Below are 26,863 nucleotides of genomic sequence, written 5' to 3' on the forward strand. Positions count from 1 at the left end.
TTCAAATGCAGCCAGGTGAATGTAAATATGCCATATCACATTTAATTAAGCGCTCTGTTGATAGAACAAAAATGAAGAGTCTTGCTATCTGGGCGGGTAACTGTTGTAACAGGTGTAATAGTTTTCATCTGTTAATAATTTTTTATCTCTGTTATCTCTATTATCCTTTTTGTCTCTATGGTCTTTACTGTCCCTATTATCTCTCCTGTCCTTACTGTTGATGCTGTCCCTGTTGTCCCTGTCGTCCTTGTTGTCCCTATCGTCCCTATCGTCCCTATCGTCCGTGTCGTCCCTATCGTTTCTATTATCCTTGTCGTCTCTGTCACCCCTAACACCCCTCTCGTCCCTATTCCCATCGTTGTTATCTATATTATCGTCAATACTTGCTACCCACCCGGAAAGTCAGGAACACCTGCCTAGATAGCAAGAATCAAAATGAAAACAAAGATACAACAGCATAAAGACACAAAAATAACTCCTCGACGGGGAATTGAACCCCGGTCCCCGGCGCACTGTGTTCAATGACAAGCCGATATCCTCACCACTAGACTATCGAGGATTGAGATCTCTGAATTGAGATGTGTTGCTGGACCCCAATCGTGACTCATTCAGCTGGGATCCCGTTGTGAAGTGGATGTTGCTTGAATCGGTGGGTCTCGGATGGGGCCTGTATAAATTTGTCGCTGTAAAATCTCCCACGTCTAATTATCGGTTGCTGTTTGCCTGGAGAACTTTAGATGCGTGGTGACTGGTGCTCCGTGATTATGCCGGAAGCCGGTGTCCGAGATACTCTGGGCCGGCCGATGGAAACGCGGAAGGCCGGGCTCCTGCAGAGCCGGACGAGGGCGGATCCGGACGAGGGCGGAGCTGATGTCACCAGAAGCCGGGCAACGGACTTCGCTTCGGGTCGTTTGGGCCGTTTGATGTGAGTATTATGCATTTCTGACTGACCAGAGCTTCCTAGAAGCTGAATTGCTTAAGAGTTTTGCTAGTCGGGCAGTGTTATTTGGCTACCTATCTGGGCACACACGTATATAATATGTAGCCTGTTTCTAAAGTGATTATTATATTTCCTATTCTCGCTTTCGTTGTTATTATTTTTATCATCGTCGTCATCGTTATTATCGTCGTTATTGTAGTCGTTATCCTTATTACTACTTCTATCGTTCTCTCTTTAATCATGGGTTATAGGGGACACAGCCCGGATAGCTTACGAACACTGCCCGACTTGCAAAACTCTTGCTTCATGTTATCGTTTCTCAACAGTCTCTTGTTACTGAATCCAGGGGAGAAGAAAACTTCCTTGTGCTGACTATGTGAGCATGTTCTGTCTGCAAACAGCTTACTCCAGCATACCACATGTTCCCTCGATGCATTTTCTGACCCTCAGGCCACTGCTTGCCCACGATCTAAGTTTTGGCTACTAGCTGATTCTTGTTTATTGATGTGTTTGCATGAGTAGATGAAGTTGGTGTTCGCATGGCAAGCGAGTAGAGTCTTCGGGTCACAAGGGCCATGTAGAAACTGTCCGTCAACCCATTACATCATATCTAAAGTCGGCAAACTTACTCATGCACTTGTAGCGTCATCTTCCAAGTGCAGATCACGTTATGTAGCTAGAGGCAAGGTAATGTTGTAATACCGTAGGAAATGTGGGAAGAATCATGTTTACGAGACACACACCTCAGACCGTGCTGCTGAGTATGTCGGCGTAGCGAAGTAAATCACCATCTTTGAAGCACAAGTAGTGCTGTATGTCTATTTCATTGTTTTCCTGGTCGGTTGATGGATGGGATCAAGATTGCATACGGTCAGAATTTAACGTTGACTGCCAGCCCGATGCGATTCTATGAACAGGTTGGTTAGACTTTCTTTCAATCCTCTAGCTAGGTGTCTTTCACCGCCGTTGCATCTGTTAAGGACGATACCCGCTCATCGGTAAACACCAACCGCCGCTACATACATGTCGACTGACTGGTAGCAACCACGCCTTAGACATTGTTTCTCGCACCCTTCCGCGCAGAATAAAGCGGAGAAGCAACACCAAAAGGGCCATCGTGACACGCAAATTTTCCTTCGTCTTAGGAAGTATGTATACAGCACACAAAATGATTCGCAGGTTGGTTCCGCGGATGGCATGTCCGAGGGGGGACATGTTCAAGCAACAAAATGCTGCCTTGTCCACACAAATGCCTATCCTCAATTCTATCTACTTCCATACATGGGGGAGTGGATATTACCCTGAACGTTACCTTTCATCTGGACACCTTCAAGCCCTGCGTGAACCATCTCAGGCCTGCATGAGACGCCCGCAAGCAAGGGTCTCATCCGCCGATCGAGATGATCGGAGGCCGATACGACGACGGACGACCTCGTTACTCAAAAAGTATCAAACCATAACCCAGCAGTCGTTCGTTGCACAAGCACCAGGCATAAAGCCAAGCCAATCCCGCTTCTCCCGACGTCTGCTGGAAACTTCCCCCACCGGAGCTAACTCTCCGAGACTTGGACGCACCCCGCGGCCCCGCAATGGACGGAGCGGAGCACCTCGGGAGCGGCATCATGAGCCTCAGCCTTCGGGCCCTCATCCTGTATGGAAGCCACTGGACAAACGGCAGAAATGGCACCATGGCCGAAGTAACCGATCATGCGGTGAGTTCTTGTCGACGCCCGTCGGTCTCTTGGGACGGAAAATGACAGCCTCTCATGGGGCGCCGTTGTCGTCACCGTATACGTACGGCCGACCACCGTTTTCCCCAAGCGAAGTTACGCTGTACTTTATCCGGTATTTCATCTCGCATACAGGGACTTCACACTACGGCGGGCGTGCTTTAGCCCAAGGGTCTCAGCCAGCCTAAGCGACGCCGTATGCCGAGCCGTAGTATAGCCTCAACGGCGCGACGACGTCTCTCGCACGCCGTGAGAAGGTCAACCACAGGATCGACGTTGAGCAACGCACCATCATCGCATCTCACCTGTATCTACTGAAGGATTGACAAAGTCCCACTCGCCATGTTTCTCCGTACGCCGAGGGCTGATCCGACTCGCATGCCATCGCACGACAACTGCTGCTGTTGAGAAGCACCTTGGCGATGCGCGTCTGTCACGGCCTACACCCCCATCGTCATCCCTGGAGACGACAAAGACCACCCAAAATCCAGATTCACAAGGATCAAACCAAGGTTATCGATCGGGAGACGCCTAATTCCATTTCCTGGCGGTCAATCATGCAGGCACTTTCATCATCGCACATTGGCGTCGCATGCCATCCCGTCGACGGCGCTTCTAGACCCCGAGCATCACTTCCGGTCCCCAATCGAACCCCCGGTTCGCTCGGCGGGTCAGTGTTAGCGTTCCTCCCTTTTGGGATGGCATGTCCGTGATGCCAGCTGGAGATCACGGGGGTGTAAGAGGGAGAAAAGGAACGACATTCCGAGGCATCGTGAGATTGTGGTAGGCGTGAAGCGAGACGGCTGCTCGAGACCCTCGATGGCAGTTGCTGGACAAGGGACAAGAAGGGGGTAACGGCAAATGAGGGTCTCTCTCTCTGGAGGTCGGTATTGCTTTATCGAGGTGGACGATCAGGCGCGACTAGCGCGCTGTGTTGTTAAAGGCAGGACGACATGAAATTGCGTTGCATGAAGATATTGGCACACCCTGAGGGAAAAGAGGCATGGCATATGCCGCATAGAAGAGGGGGGCCCTTCTCGACGAGACATGGTTTCTTTTCTGAAAAAAGCCTCAAGATTTCGGCGTGCCTTCGGGCGTGCCGTGAACTCTGCCGTCATCAGCCATTCAGAGACTCTGAACAACACGAGAAATAGCATTCCCTTTGACTAAGGCAACGAGGCCTTCGGGACACGGCAAACTGTGCTTTCAGATGGCAGAAGAGCATTGAGACGACGGGACAGGCACCCTCGACTGCCTCTCACGATGATTGGGAAAGAGTCGAGTCAGCTGAGGCAACAGAGTGTGGTCTAACCATTTAACTCACGGCTTCTTTTTGCCCTCATGGCCTGTCACGTCCAGCCAAGCCCCGAGCAATGGCACCATATCAAACGGGAGGAGCGACTGGCTCGAGACTCTTCGTATGGTTACACTGCGACTGGAAACAGGGAAAAAGAGAGCGTGCGTCGGTTGAACTGCCAACGGAACGCTGGCCATGGCCCCAGCAATACGACTCTGTTGGTCCCACTCAGCCTAATACTGAAGGAGCAGGCAACAGAGAGTGTGAATGAGAGAGAGGGAGAAACCCACGAGAGCCGCAGGGCAGAGAGTCTGCATCTGCACCCATAAACCTTCGCTCCTCGACACAATGAAATGCGGAGAACGGTTTGGGGGAGAGTACCCAATGACCAGGAACCTGACAGCCTGCCCCCCAGATCCCAGCGTAGTTCGACGACGGTCTAGACTCGGTGAGGTGGCATTTCCAGCGGAACCATCAGCGATGACTCCTCACCCAGCTGGAGGGCAATGCTGATCAGCACGGGTGTCCCCAGGGCAAAATGCCCACTGGGTCCTCCGAGCAGAAGCTTGGCCTTGGTGAACCAGCTGCTGCTCCTCCCCGAGGCTGCACCCCCCTCTCCCTGTAAGGATCCTGCGCCGGGCGAGCTGACGGCCTTTTGCTGAAATGAGGGCAAGATCGGCGATGTCAAAATGGAGCTCACGGCTCGGCCCCAGAGTGCTGGAGAACGCCTCGGGGGTAAAACTGCGGGTAGGGAGGCGAGAGTCGAATCGTCGATGGCGAGAAAAAAAGGTCCTTCGCCGAAGAGGATCCCCGAGGGACGCGGCGCAGGCTGCGAACGAGGGGAAAAGGTGGCCCGGTATCCAGTTGGAATCTGGGCCGAGTGGAATGAATAGTGTTGCCATCAGCCCTAAGAAAAACCAGCTTTGCTCATCGACGATGAAGAATCGAGAGACACTCGTCATCGGGACGCCTGACACCAGGCCCACAGAGCCGGTGCGGACAGACTGACGGACGCATCAAAACATGAGACGGTGAGCCGTTGAAAGAAAGATTATTGGGTGAAGATAGTACGGCAGCAGTGTGCACCGTTGGCCAATAGCGGGCACTAATATCGATGCCTAGCATCGGCGTCTATGATCGCGATCGCAAACTAACCGGATCAATGTCAGGTGCACGGTTGGGAAGCGCAGTGCGATGTACGCGATAGTTGCATGCGAATTGGGGAAGGGCACGATACCCTCCTCCAAGGGATGCAATGGAATTATGAGCTTGGTGCCGGCCGAGGGCTAGCAGAAAATGGACAAGCCGAGGAGAGGGAATTATGAACGCAAGGGTGGCCGATGGAGCAGGCCGGAGATGGGATACGAAGAAAAACTTTTTGCCAGTGGGATTGTGAAATCGTCGATCGAGAGGACGAAGGAGAAGATAATTGGAAACATTGGCATGTCATCGAGATCCGGCGAGTTGGGAACAAGGCACCAAGGGCACATGGCACGCGCAAGCGAGCACAAGCGGCGGATGGAACAGGTACGGGATTACCACCAGCAGCGTTTCGATCGCGTTTCGTTTCGATGACAAGCATGAGAATGGTTTTGCTTGCCGCGGACGATGAGCCCGAGAATGGGGGGAGTGTAGAAGGTGGAAAACAGACGATGAAGAGATCGCGCTGAGACGCTATTCGTGAGACTCACCGGACGGCGCTTGTCGGATTGTGCGATTGTCCATGTCGGCCGTCGATGCTGGTGTCGATTGTCGATGTGCAAAAGAAGAAACGCGGGCGGGGCCTGTCAGTTAGCCAGCTCCGGGGACAAGAATCTGCTTGCTGCCGCGTTCCCGCGACGGCGCCGGAGGAGGCTTGTCTCGGTATGAGAGACCCTGCACGACGACGACACGACACGCCTACAGTCTCCCAAGTGCCTTGTGCAGAGACAGACAGACCCTTGGCGTCTCTCATCATCGTGATGTCGCGAGACAGCTTTGTGACCGACCAGAAGTCTTGGTAGAGAGACTGCTGGGTATCATCAGCCCAGGGATAACTCAAATAACGCGTTGGAGAATGCAGATGGGGAGAGCCTTGGCTTGCATTACGGTGATTCGCTGGTTGTGGCCATCCTCTCGTGGTCGTCTACTCACGAAGACATCGCCAAACGGCCCTTCGAAGCATGCCACAACACTGAGATTCAGTCTGAGAAACACCATGCCTTGACAGCCGTCTATGCGTATCATCAACTGTTTGTGCACATGCCCGCCAGGATCACCTGCTGCCGCGTCGACACCTCATGATACACGGCTGATGTTGCTCTTTTCGTCTTCCCGAGCGGCGCGCGCAATGCATAAGCGAACATCACCACATCGTGGACAGTTACACGGCCTGTCGATGGCCGCTCGGGTTACCTGAACCTGACTGAACGATGGGCAAATCATCCCCACAGTTACCTAGCTGCTGGGAGCTGATGTGCGACCGATGGGGGCTTGCAACGGGTAAGGCTTGATAATGCCGATCAAGTTGGTGTGATTGGCAGCCGTCTTTGTAAGAACTGATGGAATTGTTCGATGCGGGCAGCAGTCAACGATTACGGCAACGTGGGATGCCAATCACTATTGCCCATCCCACCCAATAGTCGCGTCCGTGGGTTGATGCGGCGATGTGAGAGCGTCGCGTCTCTGTATAATTCGCCCCCTCATCGGCGATGTAGTGTATTTACATCGACGATGCGAACGCGCTCGCGACGGAGCGAAAGGTGTGCTGCTGTGTTGTCCGGCATCTGTCTGGAGACGCAGAACAACGCTCGAGGGCCAAGACAAGAGTCCGTCGGACCGGTGAAAGAGGTGTCTAGTTGCCCACCGGTGGTTACTGAAGGGAACAAGAAGCCTTGCCCTGGATCTCATTTTGGTCCCTAGGGAGGAGGACGATAACGATGTCGATGTTCGATGGTGAATCGTGATGGGAGAATTACGGTGTTCGGTTAGCTGGCGGGATGGGATTCTTCGTCTGATCACGATGCCTCGGCGAAATGGTCGATACCTGACAGGGAACTCGATGGGCAGCGTGAGTCTGCCCCTCCACCCCTCACTCACCCCCCATTCCCGCTCAACGACGGCTTTCGCAGTAGCGTCTTCTCCAGTCTTCACACACACACACACACTAAGACGCGGCAGAGGCAGAGGCAGCCCAAGACCCCGTGGCCGCTTAGACAAAGAGGAAGAAAAGGCGAGACACTGACACGCCTTGACACACGGATTATCTGATAATTGTATAAGTTTACCCCCCCGCAAGGGTCCTTCCTCCTCTTTACTAATGAGTCAAAATTATTGACCAGTCCGCCAGCCCGTGCCGAGCCCGAACGCTCGATCCGCCCCGATGATTGGCTGGGCTGTCTCAAGTCGCTGCCAATGTCAGTTCCTCTGCGCAAAACAGCTGGGCATGAGACGACACCCGAGGGGTCCAAGCCTTTGCCCTATGAGAGGGGGCGTGTGGGATCCCGAGGACACAGAGACACAAGAGAGAGAGACGTCTTGTGTCTACTGTAATCTAGTTGAGTTATTGGGACTGACGGGGAACGTGGAGGTCACGGGGTTTATGCACGTAGCACAATGCCCGGTTGACCGAATGCGAGCAAGGAGGACGAGGAGGTTCGGGGCCGCAGCTCTGCACCACACGGAACGGCACCCTCGGCGCGGGCGGACTTGATGGGGCACACACAAAGACGGGCACCTCGCACTTGAACGGGTATCCGGGTGCGAGTCTTGGGGGAGATGGGGGATAGGAGATAAGCCTCACACTCTCAACCCCGACGGTGCCGTGTTCGCACCACACACGCGACATTCGCTCCATTTGAGGGGAAGCACGGAGTTGGGAGATTCATAACCCTGAGGAATTGGAACTTCAGTCTTGTGTATCCGTCGTTAATTCCGGCCGGGCGAAACCCTCGAACGCTGACAAAACAGCCCGCCTGCCGAGAAGGCGTGACTGTTTCGATGCAGCCTGGTGCTGTGTTGGCGAGCAAAACAGTAACACTGGCGTTCCGCCCGCACCGCATTCTGCAGCCTGCGCGTTGTTCCCGCTGCCGTGCTTATCATATCATGTCCACATCAGCAACTTCGGCACGGCAGGATCAGAAGGGGCAGGCTGAGGTTTTGCGCTAGACAGCTGCTAGTGCTAACGATTGTGTGTGAACGCGCAACGGGGGTGAGTGAGCGAGTTACAAGGGCCAAGGGCCGGGCATGGCTTGCTGCAGCCACAGCCACGGGCGCGTTTCTTGTGGTGAGATTATCTGGAGAATGGACGAGGTTTGGTGCATTACGCAAGGGTTGTTATCACTGTTTGATACGGATACACGTAAAAAGTCTGGAGGCGAAGGCGTTCGGCAGTACGACAGGGCTTGCGTGGTCTTTTGATTGTATCCTCTTCTGCATGGCATTTCACTTTGGGCAATTTTCGTGCCTGTCCCCCGGACGGGATTGAGAAACCAAGCGGGTGTTTGATTAGGCCACCACAGAGCCAGCCCCATGTCTCTCGTGAGTATCAGTTGATAACGGGACGGGCTAACGGGGGGAATCAATGGTTGACGTGAGGGGTTGGGAAGTAGCATCGATGCGTGATGTTCCCGTCTCGAACACGACGATGCCATGCGAGATGGCCGATGGAAACACCTGATGAACGATGCGGAGTTACGCTGTGCTGTCTGTTTCTAGTCTCTTGCGCATTCTTCCCGGTAACACGCCGCGCATAGTGCATAGCTTATAGCCTTTGCGTTGTGCACAAGAGCTAGAGGGGCACGAACGAGAGAATGCTCGGCGCCAGGAAAGGCTCCTCGGGCGAGGTTACGTGGTGGTGGTTGGCTGAGCTTCTTGGTCGTTTCTTGGGAGCGAGGCATGCACGTATCAGTCAAGAACGCGAAGACGCGAGGTGACACCTCTTTACTCGCATAGACACATACGAGTACACACACACCGTCAACACTAAGTGGAATGCCCGCCGTTCCCCTCCCGCGCTAGTCTCTGCCCTATGGAAGTCACTCAGACTGACAAGACGGCTTGCATAATTCAATTGGATACATGTCGAAAAGAGAGTTGGGACGGTAGGAAACATCAGGACCTGACGGAGGACACGCGACCACTCAGGGACGTCCGCCGTACACCACCATCCAGAAAACGTAGAGCTGAAGAAAACGGGATCCTGGGTTTGGACATCGACAAAGAGGTGGCGGGATCGACCAGGGTGGGTCGCGCGACGCAGCGCAAAGATCGAGAGTTTGCGGGAGTCATCAGAAGCCATACCGTATGCGGACAGTTTTCCATTGCTCTACCCCCGACGGCAGCTCCTAGTCGCCATGTGGTTGACTCCGTAACAGCCGGTAATCCCGCCTCTGCTCTCGCTCCTCGCCGTCGTCGCTGCCGAGGCCGCTGAGACTATGACGGCTAGTTGCATAGACGGTGGGTGAGGTGAGCTGAGGTGGTGAGCCACCGCTGCAGCCACCTTTTCGCCGTGGCCGGGTACACTGCAAAACATTGGCGAGCTTTTGAACAGAAGGGTTTGGAGCAATACTGCATTGACCAACCACGAGACACTGTGGCTTGAAGCTCTTGAGGGGGGGGGGGGGGGGGGGGGGGGACTGCCGTCTCAAGATTGTGTGGTGTATATGTTGGTGGATAGTATAACCTAAGGTATAGGCGCACAGATGGCTTCACCTGCAGTACCTGCCGAGATTAATAATTCGCCGGGAAAAGGCAAAAGCAGACGACCCTGAGTCGAGATGTTTACCTGCAAGAGGACAAGAGAGAAAGAAAAAGAAGACGGCGAGGGAAGGCCGAGGAAGGGTGCTAGAAGAGGGGTAATAGAGTTTCTGCCTCTAGCTGGTGCGCCATCGCGAGAAGGCCGCTTTGTTGACATGCGGAGCGAAGAGGGGTTTTGGGGGACTGATTGGGAATCGGAGAATGCCATGCGCGGCACATCTGGGATGGGAAACGAGAAAAAGTCACGATGCGAGAAAGAATCGAAATTCGCATCCCGTGGTCTTGTGGCGGATGGAGCGGGCTGTCAGGGGGCTTTGCTTCTGCCTTCCAATGGAATGACTTGTTCGTGGGATGTCACACAAAGTCTGTTGGTTGGTTGTGTGTCTGCTGTCTCGAAGGCACTGCTGGGCGGAGGTTTGTGTCTGTTCAATCTATTGTCTGCCTGGACAACCATGGTGGTCTGGACGTTCACGTTGAGTTCTTGGCTTGATAGAGTTCCCATTTTTAGGGTTTTGGAAATTTCCAAGTTGATGGGTGCGCCGCGGGAGCAACGCAGCGCCCTTCTCCCCGCGCCCCCGAACCCGAGTCGAGTCAAATCTCGGCGGAATCCTCCCAACGGCCGTGTCTCTGGGCACGCCGCCGTTCCTTCATCACGATGGATCAGAAATTGCCATGCAGTCTCAGGCTGAGAACTCTCGCGGGCTGTCGCTGAACTCTCTGCATCGAAATGAAATGTTTCTCTTACTCCCTCACGCAGATTAATCCCTCTCAGCCCTGTGCCGCGCCTCCCCCAGCATTGGCAATGGCATGGCATGATATGGGGTGGAAAATAGCTACAGAAACAAAACGACGAGGGGGGGAAATAGCTCTGAGGCAAACGCAGATTGATGAAGAGTTGGCCCATGCTTCTCTTCGTCTTCTTCTCCATCCCCATTGACACTTCACGCAGCTGCGGTCCTGCCCTATCTTTGGTGTTGGTCTCTGCTTCGATCATTGGGGGCCACGGCTCTCTCGTTGGCCCGTCGGTCCCCAGTTGGAATATACAAGAGACAGCACCGCCTGTACGCCAAACAAATTCCCCGACCCCGGGTCCCTCTCGCACGCGCAGCGACAGCGATGGTGCCGTCGGTTCGCCGAGAGGCAGACCCTCCCCTTCCCGGAAGGCCGGGATGTGGAGTCGGTGGAAAGCTCTAGGACCCCGAATCGAACAGTCCTCTCTCATCCTTCAACATAGCCTTCGGGATGAGGGGGGGCTTGTTGATTGGGGAAAGGATGGCGGCAGTAAGGAATAGAGGCACAATGCGTGGCGCAACCCTTCTTTCTTTCCGCTGCGGTTGGTGGTGCTCGTCCGCAGCAGCTCTTGTCAAACCATGTTCCCGAGGGATAGTCCCAGCTGATATCAACCACGGGGACAGGTATCACATCTCGATGGCCCCCTCCCATGCCTTTCCGTCTTTCCAATGGAGGCCGACGTCTGTCTCCCTTGACCGGTCAACCCAGGACCCTTACAGCGGTGGTTTACGGCAATATGCAATTCCCTCCCAGAGTCGCATGGTTCGGGCCCTCCGTCCGTCCCAAGGCCACTCAGAGTTTGAGGACGTTCCCGTCCTGTGGATGCGCGAGAGTGTCCACGCACGGGGTTTCGAAAAAGGCCAACGTTTTGGGCGTGGTGCGTGCGTGGACTTTCGCTCTGCAATGCAGCATGCGCGCGTTTTTTCTCCATATCCCGTACCCCATTGTAATTTACCCTCCGTCAGAAAGTTTCCCATCTTTCTGAGGTTGATATGCCGTATTATCCATGGAGGAGGGGCTTTCGTGCAGACGGTCCCCAGAAGTAATGGGCACATCAATCCCAGACGTCCATGCCGGCGCGGCCCCAATTCTGTCAGTCGCAGGTTATTCTGATCAAAGGATTGCGAACGTCTCCAGAGGTCTGAGGGGAGTCGAGACGGTAGTCCACAAGGGGGGATCCGTCGGCGATCCGGGGTGCTCCCCGTCAGGGGACTTGGCTTCCACCTCCCGCCATTTTGTGCCTCATTGCGACTTCTGAGCTCTCTTCTAAGCGTGATGGTGTGCGTACGCATGTCTTTCCACGGATTGCGACCATTCATATCGCGTGTGTTGGTGGCGAGTCGTTGGTGACTCGGATTTCACCAGATACCCATTCCGACCCCAGGCAGCCGTGGAATTGGCCATGGGCCTGCATATTGACATACATACACGGTCAACGTGAAACCTTCAACCTCGTGCTCTATTTTCAACATGCCTCGAGTGAAGAGGCTCGCATATACCGCATGCCGTTCTATCCTATCCTGTCCCCCTTGCTTTGTCAAAGGTAAAGCGAAAAAGCCGTCCAACCCAAAGGAACCCACTTCTCCCCGCGCGGCCTCCCTCCCTATGAGACGCCAACATTCCACGTAAGACGGCCGGCGTCGACATCGCTTCGCGGCCGTGTGGCTCCCCTCCCCGTCTTGATGAATGAGAAGTCGAAAGATGGAGGGAACCAGCTGGTTGATCCGGCGCCACAGGTTCCTCTTGCTAGGTCCGCCGTTTTGTGTCTGTATTGCACGGCTATGCTTGAAGCTCCATCAAATCCCCTCTCTCCAGGCTTCGCCTCGTCTCGCCTCGGTCCCCCAGAAGTCCTGTAATCGAGATGCGCAATCAAGCCACTGTCTACCAGCGTCTCGGACTGATGAGCTGACTGCCTGTGTCTTGGGGTGACCCCCTGGGCATCCTGGCATCGGCGATGGATTCAGCCTCCATGGATGCGATCAAGCGTTGCGACGCAAATATGGGAATGGAGATCAGAAATAGGTCTAGAAGTCTGATTGATCATATTATCGTCCGTTTGGACCCTGAATCCGCCCATGTATTAAAACTCCCCGAAGCCCCCGTCCCCCATCACCCCATCGTCCATCTGCCGTGACACCCCGTTCTAGGAAACGCATCCTTTGTTGAGCCCGTCGAAACATTTCTTTTTCTTCTTCTTGGCCGTCCGCGACTGGCTCGTTTGCTTGAAATAAGCTCCCCACTGGCTGGAACGTAAACACACCGAGTCTCCGCTTGAAGAACAACCTCAGCAAGGGATTTGACCGGACCTCCAGAAAAGAACCTAACCCATCACACCCATCTTCGAAGGATATACGCTTGCGCAGTGCGGAAGCGAGCAGGCCTCAGAAAACGAGCACACACATAAGCGAAAGTGCGAAGAGCAGGCCTCAAAAATCTATCGAAACCCAAAGAGCCGGCCAAATTACCTTGGGATTGACCACCGTATCAACCTGCCATCCGCAGCGCTGCCCAAGTCTAGTCCGCCTAAGAAGCTCCTGAGTCGAGATCATCCCGACCAACCAACATCGACCACCTCTTCCCGTCGTCGTCCTCGTCGTCCTCTTGCTTCGACACTGCCGTCACAACTGTGCTGAAGCCAAGCTGCTCACGCCCCCGGCCCCCCCCCCCCTATCCAGCTGAACTTGTATTCGCGCCCCGGTAGAGCGAATTCACTTAGCGTACGAGGCCTCCTCCCCCTTTCCATGCATGCTCGCACGCCCCTTCATTTTGTGCATATGCAGCAGCATGCATATACCGTAATAAATGCAGCGTGGACTAACGCGAGGCCCCCAGGAACCTTAACCGACGTCGACTTTACGGTGCACACCCCTCCGTAACCATACCACCACCGTCTCCACCCTCGGCGTCGACCGTCTCGCCCATCCCCGACCGTGTCCGTCTGCTCGTCGACGGTCTTCGTCCTCCCCACCCACACCATCTCGCTTGAGAGCAGAACACCACCGTCTGCCTCTGCACAAACTCGCTCACGCCCTCTGCATCTGCACCGCACACCCCTTCTCCACGCCCCTTCCCTCGGCTTGGCTGGGCTTGGCTTCTGCCCTCTGCGCAGTCTTGTGCCTGACGTTGCACACTCCCCCGGTTCCCTGTCCTGTCTTCTGACTGAGGCTGGGCTGGACCGCAGAGACACCTACGCACCCTTGTCAAGCTGGGCGTCTGCACCATCTTCCCCCAAGCACGGGCCTGCACAAAAAACACACACTCTCTCTCTGGAAGACTCGGCAGCAGACAGACAGCGGTCGGCCAGTTACCTCCGTCTCCGAACAGACAGAAGAGTCTCCGCGCTTCTTGCACAATTTTGACGCTTGCCCTTCATCCATCTGGTCTTCTGTCGATCCCACACACCCCGAGGGAGAAGCTCTCGCACGCCCTCTGACAGACCAGACACCTCACCCTGGTCCTCATTTTCACTCCTTTTTTCTTCTTAAGCTACCCTCCCCCCTGCCTTCCCACCCCCCTCTTGGGTTGTGCACCACTCTTCTTATCCTTCCCAGGCTACTCTACCTATATATCATCAAGCCTTCCCACGACCACTTATACCGGCCTCACTTCCCACCCAACTTTGGACTTTGACACCAAGCCAACTCCAACAAACAACTTCACCGAGGATATACTGAACGTGCCAACACCAAGGACAACAACTACCACCACTACCACATCCACCAACAACCAACATGCCTTCCAGCTCACGACCTGCCAAGATCCACTACAGCTCCTCGTCCTCCTCCGACTCCGACCTCTCTTCCGCGTCCTCGTCCTACAGACAAAGCATGGACTCCGTCGCCAGACCGATTGCCTCCGTCGAGGTCCTCCGCTGCCTGCGCTGCGCGAGGTCTGTCGAGGCCACCTCCACCGACGACTCCAGCTCAACCGGCATGGTCCGCATCGCGCACAACCTCTATTACTGCGAACGCTGCGCCAAGATGGTCGGTTACAAATGAGTGAAGCCGCCATGGCCGGGTGAACGGGTGACGGAACGACAACGACGAACTTCAACATACAATACATCAACAACACCAACTGCCACCGACGATGGCCTAGGCCTCAACTTCCCCAGGTGCACGACGGGCTAGACCATCACACGCACCACCAACGACCAGGGACGCCAGGCAAAGGCTGTCTCGACGATCATCGGTGGTCACGACTCGGCTCGGGTATGACTTCAGTCTTACTCAGCCCGACTCTGCAACAGCCCTCACTTCTACCTCAGAAAAGGGAGCAACAGAGTGAGACCTGCTCCAGGACCCCAGGATCAGCAGTCGGCCGGCGATCCCAGGCCGCATTTGAGTTTGCACTAAGGCTCCGCGGAATGGGAGCGAACGCTGTCGGCGGGGCCGTGCTGTCCTCTGAGGGCCGCCGATCACCTGCACGGCGGCACGTTGCGGCACTCGGGGCTTGCGTCAGGTTCCTATCATCCAGCCGACTCATCAATCATTCGATTCTTCCGCTTTCAGGGCGGGCAATTGGCAACGGCTCAGAGAAGCACAAGAGAAAAAGAAGATGCATTCCCATTCGACCAGTCAGGTGGGGGGTTCTTTGACCCGCTTGTCTGTGTTCGCTCTTTGGATTCTTCTCGACCTCGCTTCGAAAACCGTCACAGGGTCAACCCGTCCACGATGAAACAAACCCACCACGGGCCCCACGAACACGAACCCCAAGACGGGCACAGCACTTTGCGCAGTCAAGCAGCAGCCAACAAACACCTGCCACGGCAATTGAATTGCATCACATTGCCTACCAACCAACAACAGGTGTCAACAACGGCAAGTCAACAACCAACCAACAGCACAATGCAGTCATGTGCCTGGCGCCTCTTCCGTCGTTTATGTTCTGTGTCTGCCCCGGCCATCTCCAGATGAACGGGCCCGCACTTGGACGCCGACACGGCGCCGACAGGACTCCCGGTGGGGCACTTGGCTCTCTTCCCCACTACCCGTGGACGACGGCCAATCAAGCCGCCCAGCAGACGACGGTGTCATGGCCTGACATGATCTGGCTCCACTGCAGATGACCCTCGCCTTTCAATCTCGCATGAGATGTTTGGCTGAGAAGACATGTCGTCGTTCGTCGGGCGGTTGGCTCACCTGCCCAACCGTGGCTGAGTTTGGGTTTGCATCCCGGCCAAACGCCCAAACGCCCTATGGAATTTTTTTTTCTTCTCTTCTTCGGCAGAGCCCATCTTCACTTCTTCTTCTTCTTCTCTGCCCAATGGGTTAGTCATCCCCGGTCCGGGATCTCCCATTGGGCGCGGTGGGGGTCCACCAGATCTCCTTTTCTCGGCACGTCATTGGCCGCACCTGGTCTCGGCAGACAAGGGATCGCCAGCCATTGGGCAAACCCCCCAAGCACCAACCCATCCGTGCCCAGGGCCCCAGGCAGCAGTCTAAGCGCTCTTGTGCTCGCTGTTTGCATCCCGAACCAACGCACGCACTGCGCCTGACTCGGCTGTCCACATCCACATTCAGTCAGAAACGGGGGTCCCCGACCTCGTCTTTCATCCCAAGATACGAGCCTCGCCTTTTCCCTCGCGAACGACATGCATTGGCATTCAATCCATTTGCCGACATTCGCGCGGTACGAGATTCAATTCTCTGTTTCCCCAGGGGTCCCTTCATTTCACACTCGCTACAACAACAAAAGGCGTTGGCACCATCATGCTAGCGCCTTATGCGACGGGAGCAAGACATCATCGTGCATGATGTCTTTCACCCCCAAGGGATCCCCCTCCTTCACGTTCCCCTGATTCCCCTCACTGCTGCAACAGTCTCTGCTGGGCCAGTCGAGGGGGATTGGAGAGGGGGAGCCACAAACGCACATGTCGACGATGCGGACGTCATTGGGGAATCATAGGGGTCCTGTTCCCGCCCGACAACGTCTCTAGCGGCACGCGCATGAGTCCCATTGGGCAACCGTCAGAAGCCGCTGACGTCGACGCGCATGAGCGCTATTTTTTTCTCACCATTGTTTTGACAACGTCCAATATTTCTGTGCCCTTTTTTTTTTTTTTCCTGTTGCAATTTTTCCATGGCGGGGCACAAGGGAATGGGGGAGCGGTATGGGAATGGCATCATGAGCGCTTATGGGGCGGACGGGGCATAGTCCTCGTGTCCTTTTTTGGGTTTTATTGTTTTGTGTTATTCCCGCGCAAAAAAGTTCTGCAACTGGCGTTACAAACGGAAGAAGGATATCGAGACGGATCACTGTATCACAATACCCTCTGTGGTTTTTTCTATGGGCGGCATTCAAAAAGCGGTGGAGCATTGGGAATTCAGGAATTGCATTGCAGATACCAGTCGAGAAACACTGTAGTGATAATGCGACTATGAACAAGAAACCGAATGAAGCAATTCAGTCAAAACTCGTCTCTGTTCCTTTGTGAAGACGCATCTCCTGCCTGATCCGGGTGCACGATAAACCCTACGCTCTATTCGGACCTAGCAACAAAACGAACTGACTCTTGGCCCTTCCGTGCTTTCCGCCTTTGCACCGGAAACCTTCCGAGCGAGAAAGGGCCCTGAGCGCGCTACCTATCTCTCGCGGCGCTACCTTGCAATCTCCCGCGATTAACCTCGCGATTTGACTATCTTGGCGTGGGGCCGTGATTACTGATTAGACGCTATCCGTATTCCTCATTCAGCCTTTCATGGGTTTTGGTTTTATCGATTTCTCCGAGGGGCCTTTTTGGGTAAGTACGATAGACAGGGCGAAGAACTTGGACGAGGGCGCCATAGCGAGCCGCTCAAGGTTACGCCTGCGCCGGTGAATTGCCAACGTTCCTAGACGAGCTGAAACCCCGTGACTGCGCTCGAGGGCGCTTGCATTTTGAAAGATTGGTCCGCGGTAAGTGTATTTGGCCCGAAGGGGGATGTCTTGGGACACCTTGATGGGGTTGCGAGTATCACTGGAAGAGACCGTTCGGGCGTGCGACCTCCGCGAGGTCTGAATGGAGATCTTTGCGTGTCCTGTTGCGTGGTGCGGTGATGATGATGATTTCCTTCGTATGGAGAGGAGGCGCTGTGGGTGCGTTGCGCATCGCATCCTGTGCTGTCACGTTGCGAGAGAACACAACCGTACAAGAGAAACGAAAGCCAAGTCTCGGTTGTGAGATCTATTGTTTCTAATTATTTCTCCTCGCATGCATATGTTGCATTCCACAGTCGTAGAAGAATGCTGCAAAACATCCATCCGAGATGCGAGAGAATCTTGATTTTTGGGTGAGGTTTGGTGGTCCTGCACACTCCCACCCCTCAGCCAACAGTTGGTTGGCTGCTTTGGTGTTTTGGCGGTGGCTATGGCCGTTGCATGCAGCAAATCCGACAACCGACGGCAAGCAACACCTTTTTCACCATCCGTGCAGGAAGACGGGTATGTCAACGTTAAGCAGAGACCGGATGGCAGCCGACGACAGACAGGCACAGCCGCAACACCATGACCACCACCCAAAAAAGGCATTTACGGAACGGCAGCTGGGTATTGATCGTCGGTCCTGCGGCCGTCGCACACTGGTGGATTTAGCTATGAACAAACAGGTTCGTCTCGCGCATGTCCGTCGCGCAGTGATGATCTCCAAAGGGCAAGCCACCTCAGCCCTGCCTCGCTTAACCGCGAAACCGCCGGGATGACGGTCGCAAGAAAAGAATGGTGTATCAGAAACCGCGCTGGCGCGGGCGTGTCTCCTTTGCGTGCTTCTGGTTTGTCCGTGGACTGGTTATGCGCCGGAATGTAGCGAGACCGGGCGCGGCTGAAGGACCCCTTGAACGGCGTCGTGTCATGTAGGTATGCTTAATGGGCGTGCTTGGATGGGCATGAACTGGGCGCTGGAGGGTGTACACCTCGCAGGGGGGTCTAAAAAGCAGGCAGGGGGCTGTGGCAGTGCTAGAAGAATAGATCTTCTAAGCTATATAAGTGTAACTTTCCCTTTATAGTTTACTCTACTATATTTTAACTATCTTTAAGCTATATTTATATCTAAATAAAATAAAGACTACATTATAATAGAATATGATTATAATAGACATTAATAATAAAGTTATATTATTTATAATACATATATATAGTCTATATTATAGCTAATAGTTTATAAGAAAATATTTACTATTTTTTATTTTTTATTTTAGAGAGATATATTATATATATATGGAATTTATTCTTAAAATATGTTATTTTTAAGCTAAATATCCCTAATATTTTAATTTATAATAAACTCTTTTTTAACTCTAATTAATTTTATTAACTTTTTAGCTATATTTATAAATAATAATTTATTTATTTTAATTTTAATATTTTCTCTACTTTAAATAATATTAAATAATAATAAAACGAATAGAGATAATTTAAAGATAATAATCTAATTATAAGCTTAACTTATTATATTATTTATTAGCTTAAACTTAAACTTATTAGTATAACGATTTATTTAAAAATAATATATATATAAAGGTATATTTTATGAAATAAGCCTTATTAAATAATTTTTATTTAATTTATATTATTTATATACTCTATATATATTAAATATATGTTTAGAATATAATTAAATTTTAAAATATTTTTATTATTTATAATAGAAGCTATTAAGTTATTATACACATTATATATAACTATTTTACTATTTTAGTATATTTTAAGACTTATTTTAATAAAGTTTTTTATTATATTTTCTAATATATTTAAAATAGAAGTTCTTTACATTTTTATATACAGAAGTTTATCTTAAATATTATTTAAATTATTTAGTATTTAAACTATAGGAATTTTAAAATTATAAAGAGTTTAACATGGTTCATCAGTCAGCCGGGCGGACCAGTCAGCTGGACGTTTTTTTCTAAACACTCTTACGTCCAAATCACTTAAACCTTTGACGCGTAAAATCTCAACAACCATAATGCTAATCTACACCCAAGAAGACAAAGTCATTCTTGCGATTAAAGCGATCTAATCGACACGCGCTGCAGGTAATAACTTAAGCATTTTGCATGCTGCAAAGACCTATAGTATCCTAAAGAGCACCTTAGCTGATAGAATGAAGAACTAACTGCGATATGAATAAGCTTAACCCTAACGATATAAACTTAATCTGATTAAAGAGAAAACACTTCTCTAATACGTTATTGAATAGGATTCTAGAGGATTTCCTTTCCGCCTCAGCGGTGTGGAAGATATGGCTAATCTCCTGCTGAGAGCGCATAATGGCGAGCCTGTTAGCAAGCGATAGGCTAGGCGGTTTGTGGACTCACAGCCTGCTCTGAAAACTAAGTTTAATCGTCTATATGATTATTAAAAGGCTCTTTAAGAAGATCCTGAGGTTATATCAAAGTGGTTTGCGCTATTATGTAACATGATGGCTAAGTATAGCATCTTAGAGGGGGACCTATATAATTTTGATGAAACTGGCTTTATGATAGGTATGATCACTGCGTTAATAGTGGTTATATATGCTGATTAATGCGGCAAAGCAAAGTCTGTCCAGCTTAGCAACTGTGAATAGGTTATAGTTATTAAATATATTAATTTAGGTGGGTGGTGTATCCCTCTGTTTATAATCGTTAAGGGTGTGTATCACCTTGCTAGTTAGACTATAGAATCAGGTTTTCTAGGTAATTAGGTGATTAAACCTACTGCTAATAGATATAGATAATTAGATAGGTTTTAACTAAATTAAACATTTTAGTAAATATACTAAAAACTAAATAAAAGGTATCTATTAGATATTTATTATTAACAGCTATAAGAGCTATTTATCAGCTGAATTTAATAATTATTATAAGCAGAATAATATTATAACTATTAGTATACCTATAAATTTATTATATCTACTACAGCTATTAGATATTACCCTTTATTCGCCTTTAAAACGTATATATAGTGATAAAATCAACTAATTCATCAGAGCCTCTATAAATCATATCACTAAGTCTGAGTTCTTTATTGCCTTCCACTAAGCCTATAATAAGGTTTTTAATAAGGAAAATATTAGATCTGCTTTCTAAGGCGCTGGAATTTCACTATAGGACCTAGACCATATTATCAAAAAGCTTGATATATATTTATAGATGCCTACACCTCCTATAGCTAACCCTTTAACACTTCTACCTTAATAGTTATAAACGCCCTCTAACTTATAACAAACTATTTTATAATCTAACTTTAACAAAAGTTATATCTCTATTTATTAAGGAAGCTTACTAATACTAATTATTACTATAGTTAAGTAATTATTAAAGGGTGTGTAGGTAATAGCGCACTTAATCACTATTTTGACTAATCAGCTTTATACCCTTAAGGATATAAACATAGCATTTACTAAGCGCTAGAGGGCTAAAAGAATATAGGTCCAGCTTAGAGGGGCACTTAGTATAGAGGAATCTCAGGTTTTGCTTAAAGGGAAACAAAAAGGGAAACGTCCAGCACCTCAAGAGGACGACGAGGGGGGTCCATCAAAGAGAGCCTAGCCAGCTTGGAGACGCTGTGGTATGTGTGGTGAGACTGGGCATAACGTGCGAACCTGTTCTAAAGATGTCGAACCCTCAGGAGATTCTGATAGCGATAACTAATAGTTGATTTAATGCGTTGTGGTTGAGAAATACTAGATGTTGTTGTGTACGTGGGAAAACAACGTCTGGCTGACTGGTCTGGCTGGCTGACTGATAAACTATGTTATATATTATAAAGAGATTTTAGTAAATATATTAATATTAGTAATAATATATATAACGCCATAAAAAGTATTTAAATATCTTTTATAACCTATTTAACTTTTTAGACTTATTAACGCTAAGTTTAGTATTTAAGTTAAATATATAAAATATGATTTTAGTTTAAGAGTTACTTAAGTAGAATATATATTTAATATATATTTATTTAAATATAACATATTTTTCTTATTATTATTATTTACTCTCTATTTATGTTCATATATAGTAAAAATATATAAGATTTAAATACAGAATAAGGAGACTAAAAGCTTTTTTAATTTAAATAAAAGATTTATTAACTTTATATTTAGAAATATAAATATAAACTTTAAGAAGAGATTATTAAGCTTAAATAAAAACTAAATAATATAGAGGATAAGTTAACTATATATAAAGCTTAATATAGATATATACGCTATATATATAAGCTTTTTAGTTAGAAATTAATATTTATATTATTAATATATTTTGTTAGCACAGGTATAAGCGTATTCCGGGGCGTGGTATATGCGCCTATATGGTATAAGGTTATAGATGTGGTAATGTTATGATGAAAGGTAATAATTCTGAGCATTTATGAGCATTTAATTGTATAGATAAGAATAAGGGAACAGATGTATTGTGATGAGTCTGGTTGTTGTTGTTGGCAGGTTGCATCCTCTAGTAGGGAAAAGTGAGGGGAAAGATAACCTGAAACGTAACCTGCTAAACTGCTAATTACATAAAGTGCTTACGTAACTATACGTATTACATAATCAATATTAAGGTTATAGGTTATAATAAATAGAGTATTTTTATATAAGGTTTTGTACCTTAAACTTTATTGGTTTATTTTATATAGAATATTAAAGTAAGTTTAGCGTTATTATTATTCTTATATTATTATTAGTATTATAAAAGAATGTCATATGTTAACATTATCAATAAATATATAATAAATATAAAAGATAAGTAAATAAAATATATAAACATTAAGGTATTACTAATAATTATAGTAGTGAAGCTATATAATTTATATTAGTATTACTTAAACATATATAAGGAATATATAAGTCATACAGTAAGCTAGAGTTTATAAATAAATTTATATATGATATTAAAGCTAATTTTAATTATATAGCTAATATATTATTAATACATATCAATCTAAATAGAGAGTAAATTAAACTTATATTAAAAAGTTAGCTTTAGATATTTTTTTAGCTATATTAAAAACTTCTATTAACTATAGTAAATATATATCTAGTTTATATAAAATAATTAAAATATATTAATATTAATCTTAAAGTTAATATTTTTAGAATTAATTAAGAATATATTAGTAATTATCTATGTATATATTCAAGATGTATTAAAACTTATTATTAGATTTATAATTTAAATTATAATAGTTTTAAGATATACTATATATATATATCAAATATATTATAAAAATATCTTAAAATAAAACAAAAATTAATTATATTATTAACCTCTTTATTAACAAACTTCTAAAAAGATATAGTCTATGTATAGTTAATATATGCTAAATTATTATTTAATTAATGTTAGAGTAAATAGCTATATATATATTATATAATTATTAAATTATATAAGTGAGGAAAAAAATGGAAAAGTTTTCAATTAAGCTAAAATAGAAATATATAAAATATATACTATATATAGCTTATATTTTAGAAAGATAGGGATTAAAGCTATATATCCCTAAAGTAACCTATTAGCTAGGTAGGTGCCCTACTTAAGTGCACGTATAAGTATTAAAAAAGTTTCATTGTATAAGTAGGCATAAAAGGTGCATAACGCGGAGAATCTATCAATCTGGCACTACTACACCCCCTTAGGTGGATTTTAGACCCCCTTGCGAGCAGCACTCCGGGCGCTGGAGACATGGTCTTCCCAGAGAAAGAGAGAGACTTTGGTCGTATTTTACGGAGGTCACATCGTGGACGCGCATGTGGTCGATGCGCTCTTGTCAGCTGCTGCTTCGGATGGGATGCGTGCCGGAGAAGACTCCGGGACTGCGGCGGCTGCGTTGTCGTCGCACGGCGTATTTCTCGCTGCTCTGCGGTTTGTTTGGGGCCTCTGCATGGCGCCCTGCCCATATCAACAGCGCCCCATGTCGGTTATGATATGGGAAGCACAGTCGACAACAGTACCAAGCAGGAGGGCGTGCTGAGGTTGTAGTTTTGGTCGCAGTGTTCGTGGGGTAAAAGTCCTCGCGAGAGGGTTCCATCCATGCCAGTGTTGTGTAGCTATCACGCGGCGCGACGAGTTGGGAAATCAGCTCGGAGGGAGCCAGATGGGAATTTCATGGGATTGCGACGGGCTGATCAGGGACGCCATGATGCAGCGTCGCGCGCGAAGTGGGAAAGATGAAAGGGATGAAGATGTGTGAATCGTGGGTTGAGACGGATGGGATGGCGGGGGGGTGTCTTGTTTCAAGAGGTGAACATCACCATTATCCATCCGCAGAGGTCGTCGCGTTGGATCATCGTGGGAGCGTCTGTGGGGTTTGGTGGCGATGGCGGGGGAGGCTTTGCGGCTTGCAAGGCTGGCTATCACGACATCGACGGCGCCAGGGGGATCTACCCCGAACTCAAGCACAGCAGCTGAAAATTGTGCAACGAATGTCACGGTAGGGGGACGGTTTGGGGATGACGGGGCGCGCTCGCGGCTGAACAGTTATTTCTGGGAGTATCCGTACCTCAACCCACGAACGTCGTTACGGAAAGGGCACGATAACAAGATGCACGGTTCAAGATGGTGAGCGTGCCGGTTTGACGTAGAATACGACGTTCCCATTTTAGGGACAACGTTTTCTCTTTTGACTCGCGGTTATGAATTTTGATTGATTACCCACTAGACAGCCTCTACTTTTTCTGGAGTACGCTTGTTACAGATTTATGGGCAAACGATCTACGGTCCCTTAATGTGAGAGGTGAGGGTTCGCCGTGAGAGGGCAGGGCGGTTGCTAATTTTGGGGCTGCATGTCTTTCCTGTTCCTCTTTTTTCCTTGGTGAAGGACCTGGTTGATGCCGGTGATTCGGGGGACCGACCCAGCGCGCTGGAGCCTCACTTTTTGCTTGGTTGCTATACTGAGAAATGATCTTCGCTTGCAGCTCAGCTTCGGGTGGGGAGGAGGGGGGTCGACCTTGGAAATTTTGTGAAGAGAGCAGCTGGAGTCGTGATGGTGTCTTCTGATTGCTCAATTGAGATGTGCAAATCTTGAATTTCCTTCTTTCGGCCCGGGGTCCTGGGTTGCCTCACTTGCTGCGATACGACTTGGTGTTTGGTGCTTGCTTATCGCGTGCAGACACGAGATGGTGATAACCGTGTTTTTGTGCATCTCTACAGTCCCGTCTACACTAGGTTCACCCTGTTGACACTATCTCGTGCGGATGCTGTGTGTAATCTTGCTGGTCCCCTCAGATCTGCTAAATTTCAGGACAAGACAATCTTGAAGTGTGTTTCTGCAGATTGCCAGAGAATGAGGCTCACGTGAAGGGTCCTCTCGTTCATGAACTGCTTTCCACTGCATGCCATGCCCCGCATCGGCGTCGGCGACAGGGCGGATTTAGAGACACTGAGGCTGTGGGCGTTTTGTTTCTCACCCGCTTGTCAGTTTTTCCCAGAAACGAGGCTGCGCTGTGGAAATGTCTATGCAAAGCGAGACAAGAACAGAAAAAGACGGACGCTGACCCCGGAGCACCTCCCCGGTGTAGATCCGGGTCTCGCAGATGCCGTGATGCTGATGTCCGGGGGTTGAGTGAGCGTCTTCTGCCTTCGGGGGGGGGGGGCCTTGAGACGGTGCTGGGTCTGCCGGCCTTTGCTGTCGGACGCTGCGGCCCATGGAATAACTGCAGATCTGAAGGATCAATGTGATTCGCTGGCGGCCTGCATTTTCGGTGGCTGGCTCAGCTTGGGCTGTGCCTTGCGGCCTGCCAGACGAAACATTTTGGCTTCAAGGGAGAGCCCGTCTTCATTGCAGGAATCATCCCGAGGCGTGGTGGCAGAGGCAGACGTCGCTTGCTCGGCTCGCCCACCCGTTCGTTGCCAGCCTGTCCCCCGCAGAACCGTCTTCGCCCCTTGGATTTCCTCACGGCACGCCCTCGACGCCGTACGGGCGACGGAGAGATGGTCTCATCAACCGGAGGGAGGCGGACGGAGCTGTGCCAACCGTTTTTCGGTGCGGCACGGGGCAGCTGCATCACCGTTCGTGATAATCGGGGCAAAGCACCGATATGCAAAGATGCAACAATGAGAGCATGAAAGACGGCGGGGGCAGTGCGATTGATGGGCTCTGGGCAGATGTTACGGATATTGACCATCCATCAGCCCATACGGTGGCTTTACTCTTTTACGCGGAAAGGCTGGATAGAGTGACGGGCAGCCGTGCGTTCCTTTCGTGAGGCATACCAAGACGATACCAAGCCCCGAGGTGTTCCTCGTACTCTTTTTCCCCCCTGGTTACCGAGCTTCTGGTACGACGAAGTAGGGCAGTGCTCCGCCGTTGGGGGAGGGCAGAAAAACTCGTCTGATGTGATACATGATCAAGCTTTCCCGCCGTGCCGCAACCCTCGTTCGTTTCCGATGGTAGCAGAAAGAGGCCATGGTGATGTCAAAAACGAGGCATAGTTCGCGAGACAAACCGGCTCCGCGAAACCCCCCACGGAGCGAGCGGACGGCGGCGGGCATTACGGGGGGACGGGCGCGCGGCACAGATTAAGCATGCAGACAGACGGACGCCGATGTACGTTTGACAGGTTTATGGGCTGATTGATCCTGCATCGTACCATGGGGCATCATCTTTCGATAACGGCTGCATCTCATCTCGATTGTGGACTCGGTGGGTGGGCGTTGCGGGTTAGGTTGTTTTCACATTGGGAGGGGCATTGGCAAGTTGTCAGATCAGAAAAATCTGGGACGTGCCTGCCGGCGAGTTCTTCCCAGTGCAGAAACTGCCTTGGTCATTGGCAGTTTGTTCACTTCCTTGGCTGAGATGATGCTATTCGGAACCACATCGGAACCCACTTGCCGCGCATCAATCTTTGTACGGGTGTCAAAGATGTGTGCGGTTACCCACATGCCACGCAAGTTGATGGAGTTCAGTTTAATTCTCTCTTCTCCTCCCCGCCGTGTCGCACGAGTCGCGGCAACGGTCCGCGGGAATTGGCGGGAGTCGCATGGCGGGTAAAGTTGTAACTTGACGTTGCAGATGCAGCAGATTGAATCTTGGTGTTTGCGCGACGGCGTCAAGGGGGAGAGGAAACGGTAGACCGGCCTGGACCCTCTCGTCGTCTACCTCCCCGACGTCACGGCCGCGATCTTACTGCAACCGCATGGCTCGTGCCAGAAATCCCACGAGAGCATCACCCTACCCCTTCGACCAGGGCCTACTTTGACCTGTTCACGCGAGCTTCTAGACCTCTCATGGACCGTAGGAAGCGGCTTTGAAGCGCAGGTTAGAGTTCCGACTCGCATCGCGGGTTGTTCAGGGTTCCTGTTTTCGCGCCTACGGCGTGCCATCTCGGGGGGGAGGGGGCTGTTTGGAAATGTCACTGTCTAGGCTCGGTTTGGCAGACAGCAGAGAGAGGAACACCCCCAACCCCGTTCTCAC

At 49.9% G+C, this 26,863-nt stretch overlaps 2 protein-coding genes across 2 annotated transcripts; both read left to right on the forward strand.

Moving 5' to 3' along the window:
* Nucleotides 1-2,529: 2,529 nt before the first annotated feature.
* On the forward strand, nucleotides 2,530-4,592 carry CGCA056_v008639 (uncharacterized protein; the record flags this gene model as incomplete). The annotated part of the gene is made up of 2 exons (XM_037323886.1): nucleotides 2,530-2,652; nucleotides 4,500-4,592. 2 exons carry the CDS (start codon nucleotides 2,530-2,532, stop codon nucleotides 4,590-4,592), a joined length of 216 nt encoding a protein of 71 aa, XP_037178402.1.
* A 9,634-nt stretch (nucleotides 4,593-14,226) lies between these two features.
* On the forward strand, nucleotides 14,227-14,493 carry CGCA056_v008640 (uncharacterized protein; the record flags this gene model as incomplete). Its single annotated transcript, XM_037323887.1, has 1 exon — nucleotides 14,227-14,493. One exon carries the CDS (start codon nucleotides 14,227-14,229, stop codon nucleotides 14,491-14,493), a length of 267 nt encoding a protein of 88 aa, XP_037178048.1.
* Between the last annotated feature and the right edge of the window lie 12,370 nt (nucleotides 14,494-26,863).

Source organism: Colletotrichum aenigma (assembly GCF_013390185.1).
Source record: "Colletotrichum aenigma strain Cg56 chromosome Unknown KSG_Cg56_contig05, whole genome shotgun sequence".
Classification (NCBI taxonomy): domain Eukaryota; kingdom Fungi; phylum Ascomycota; class Sordariomycetes; order Glomerellales; family Glomerellaceae; genus Colletotrichum; species Colletotrichum aenigma.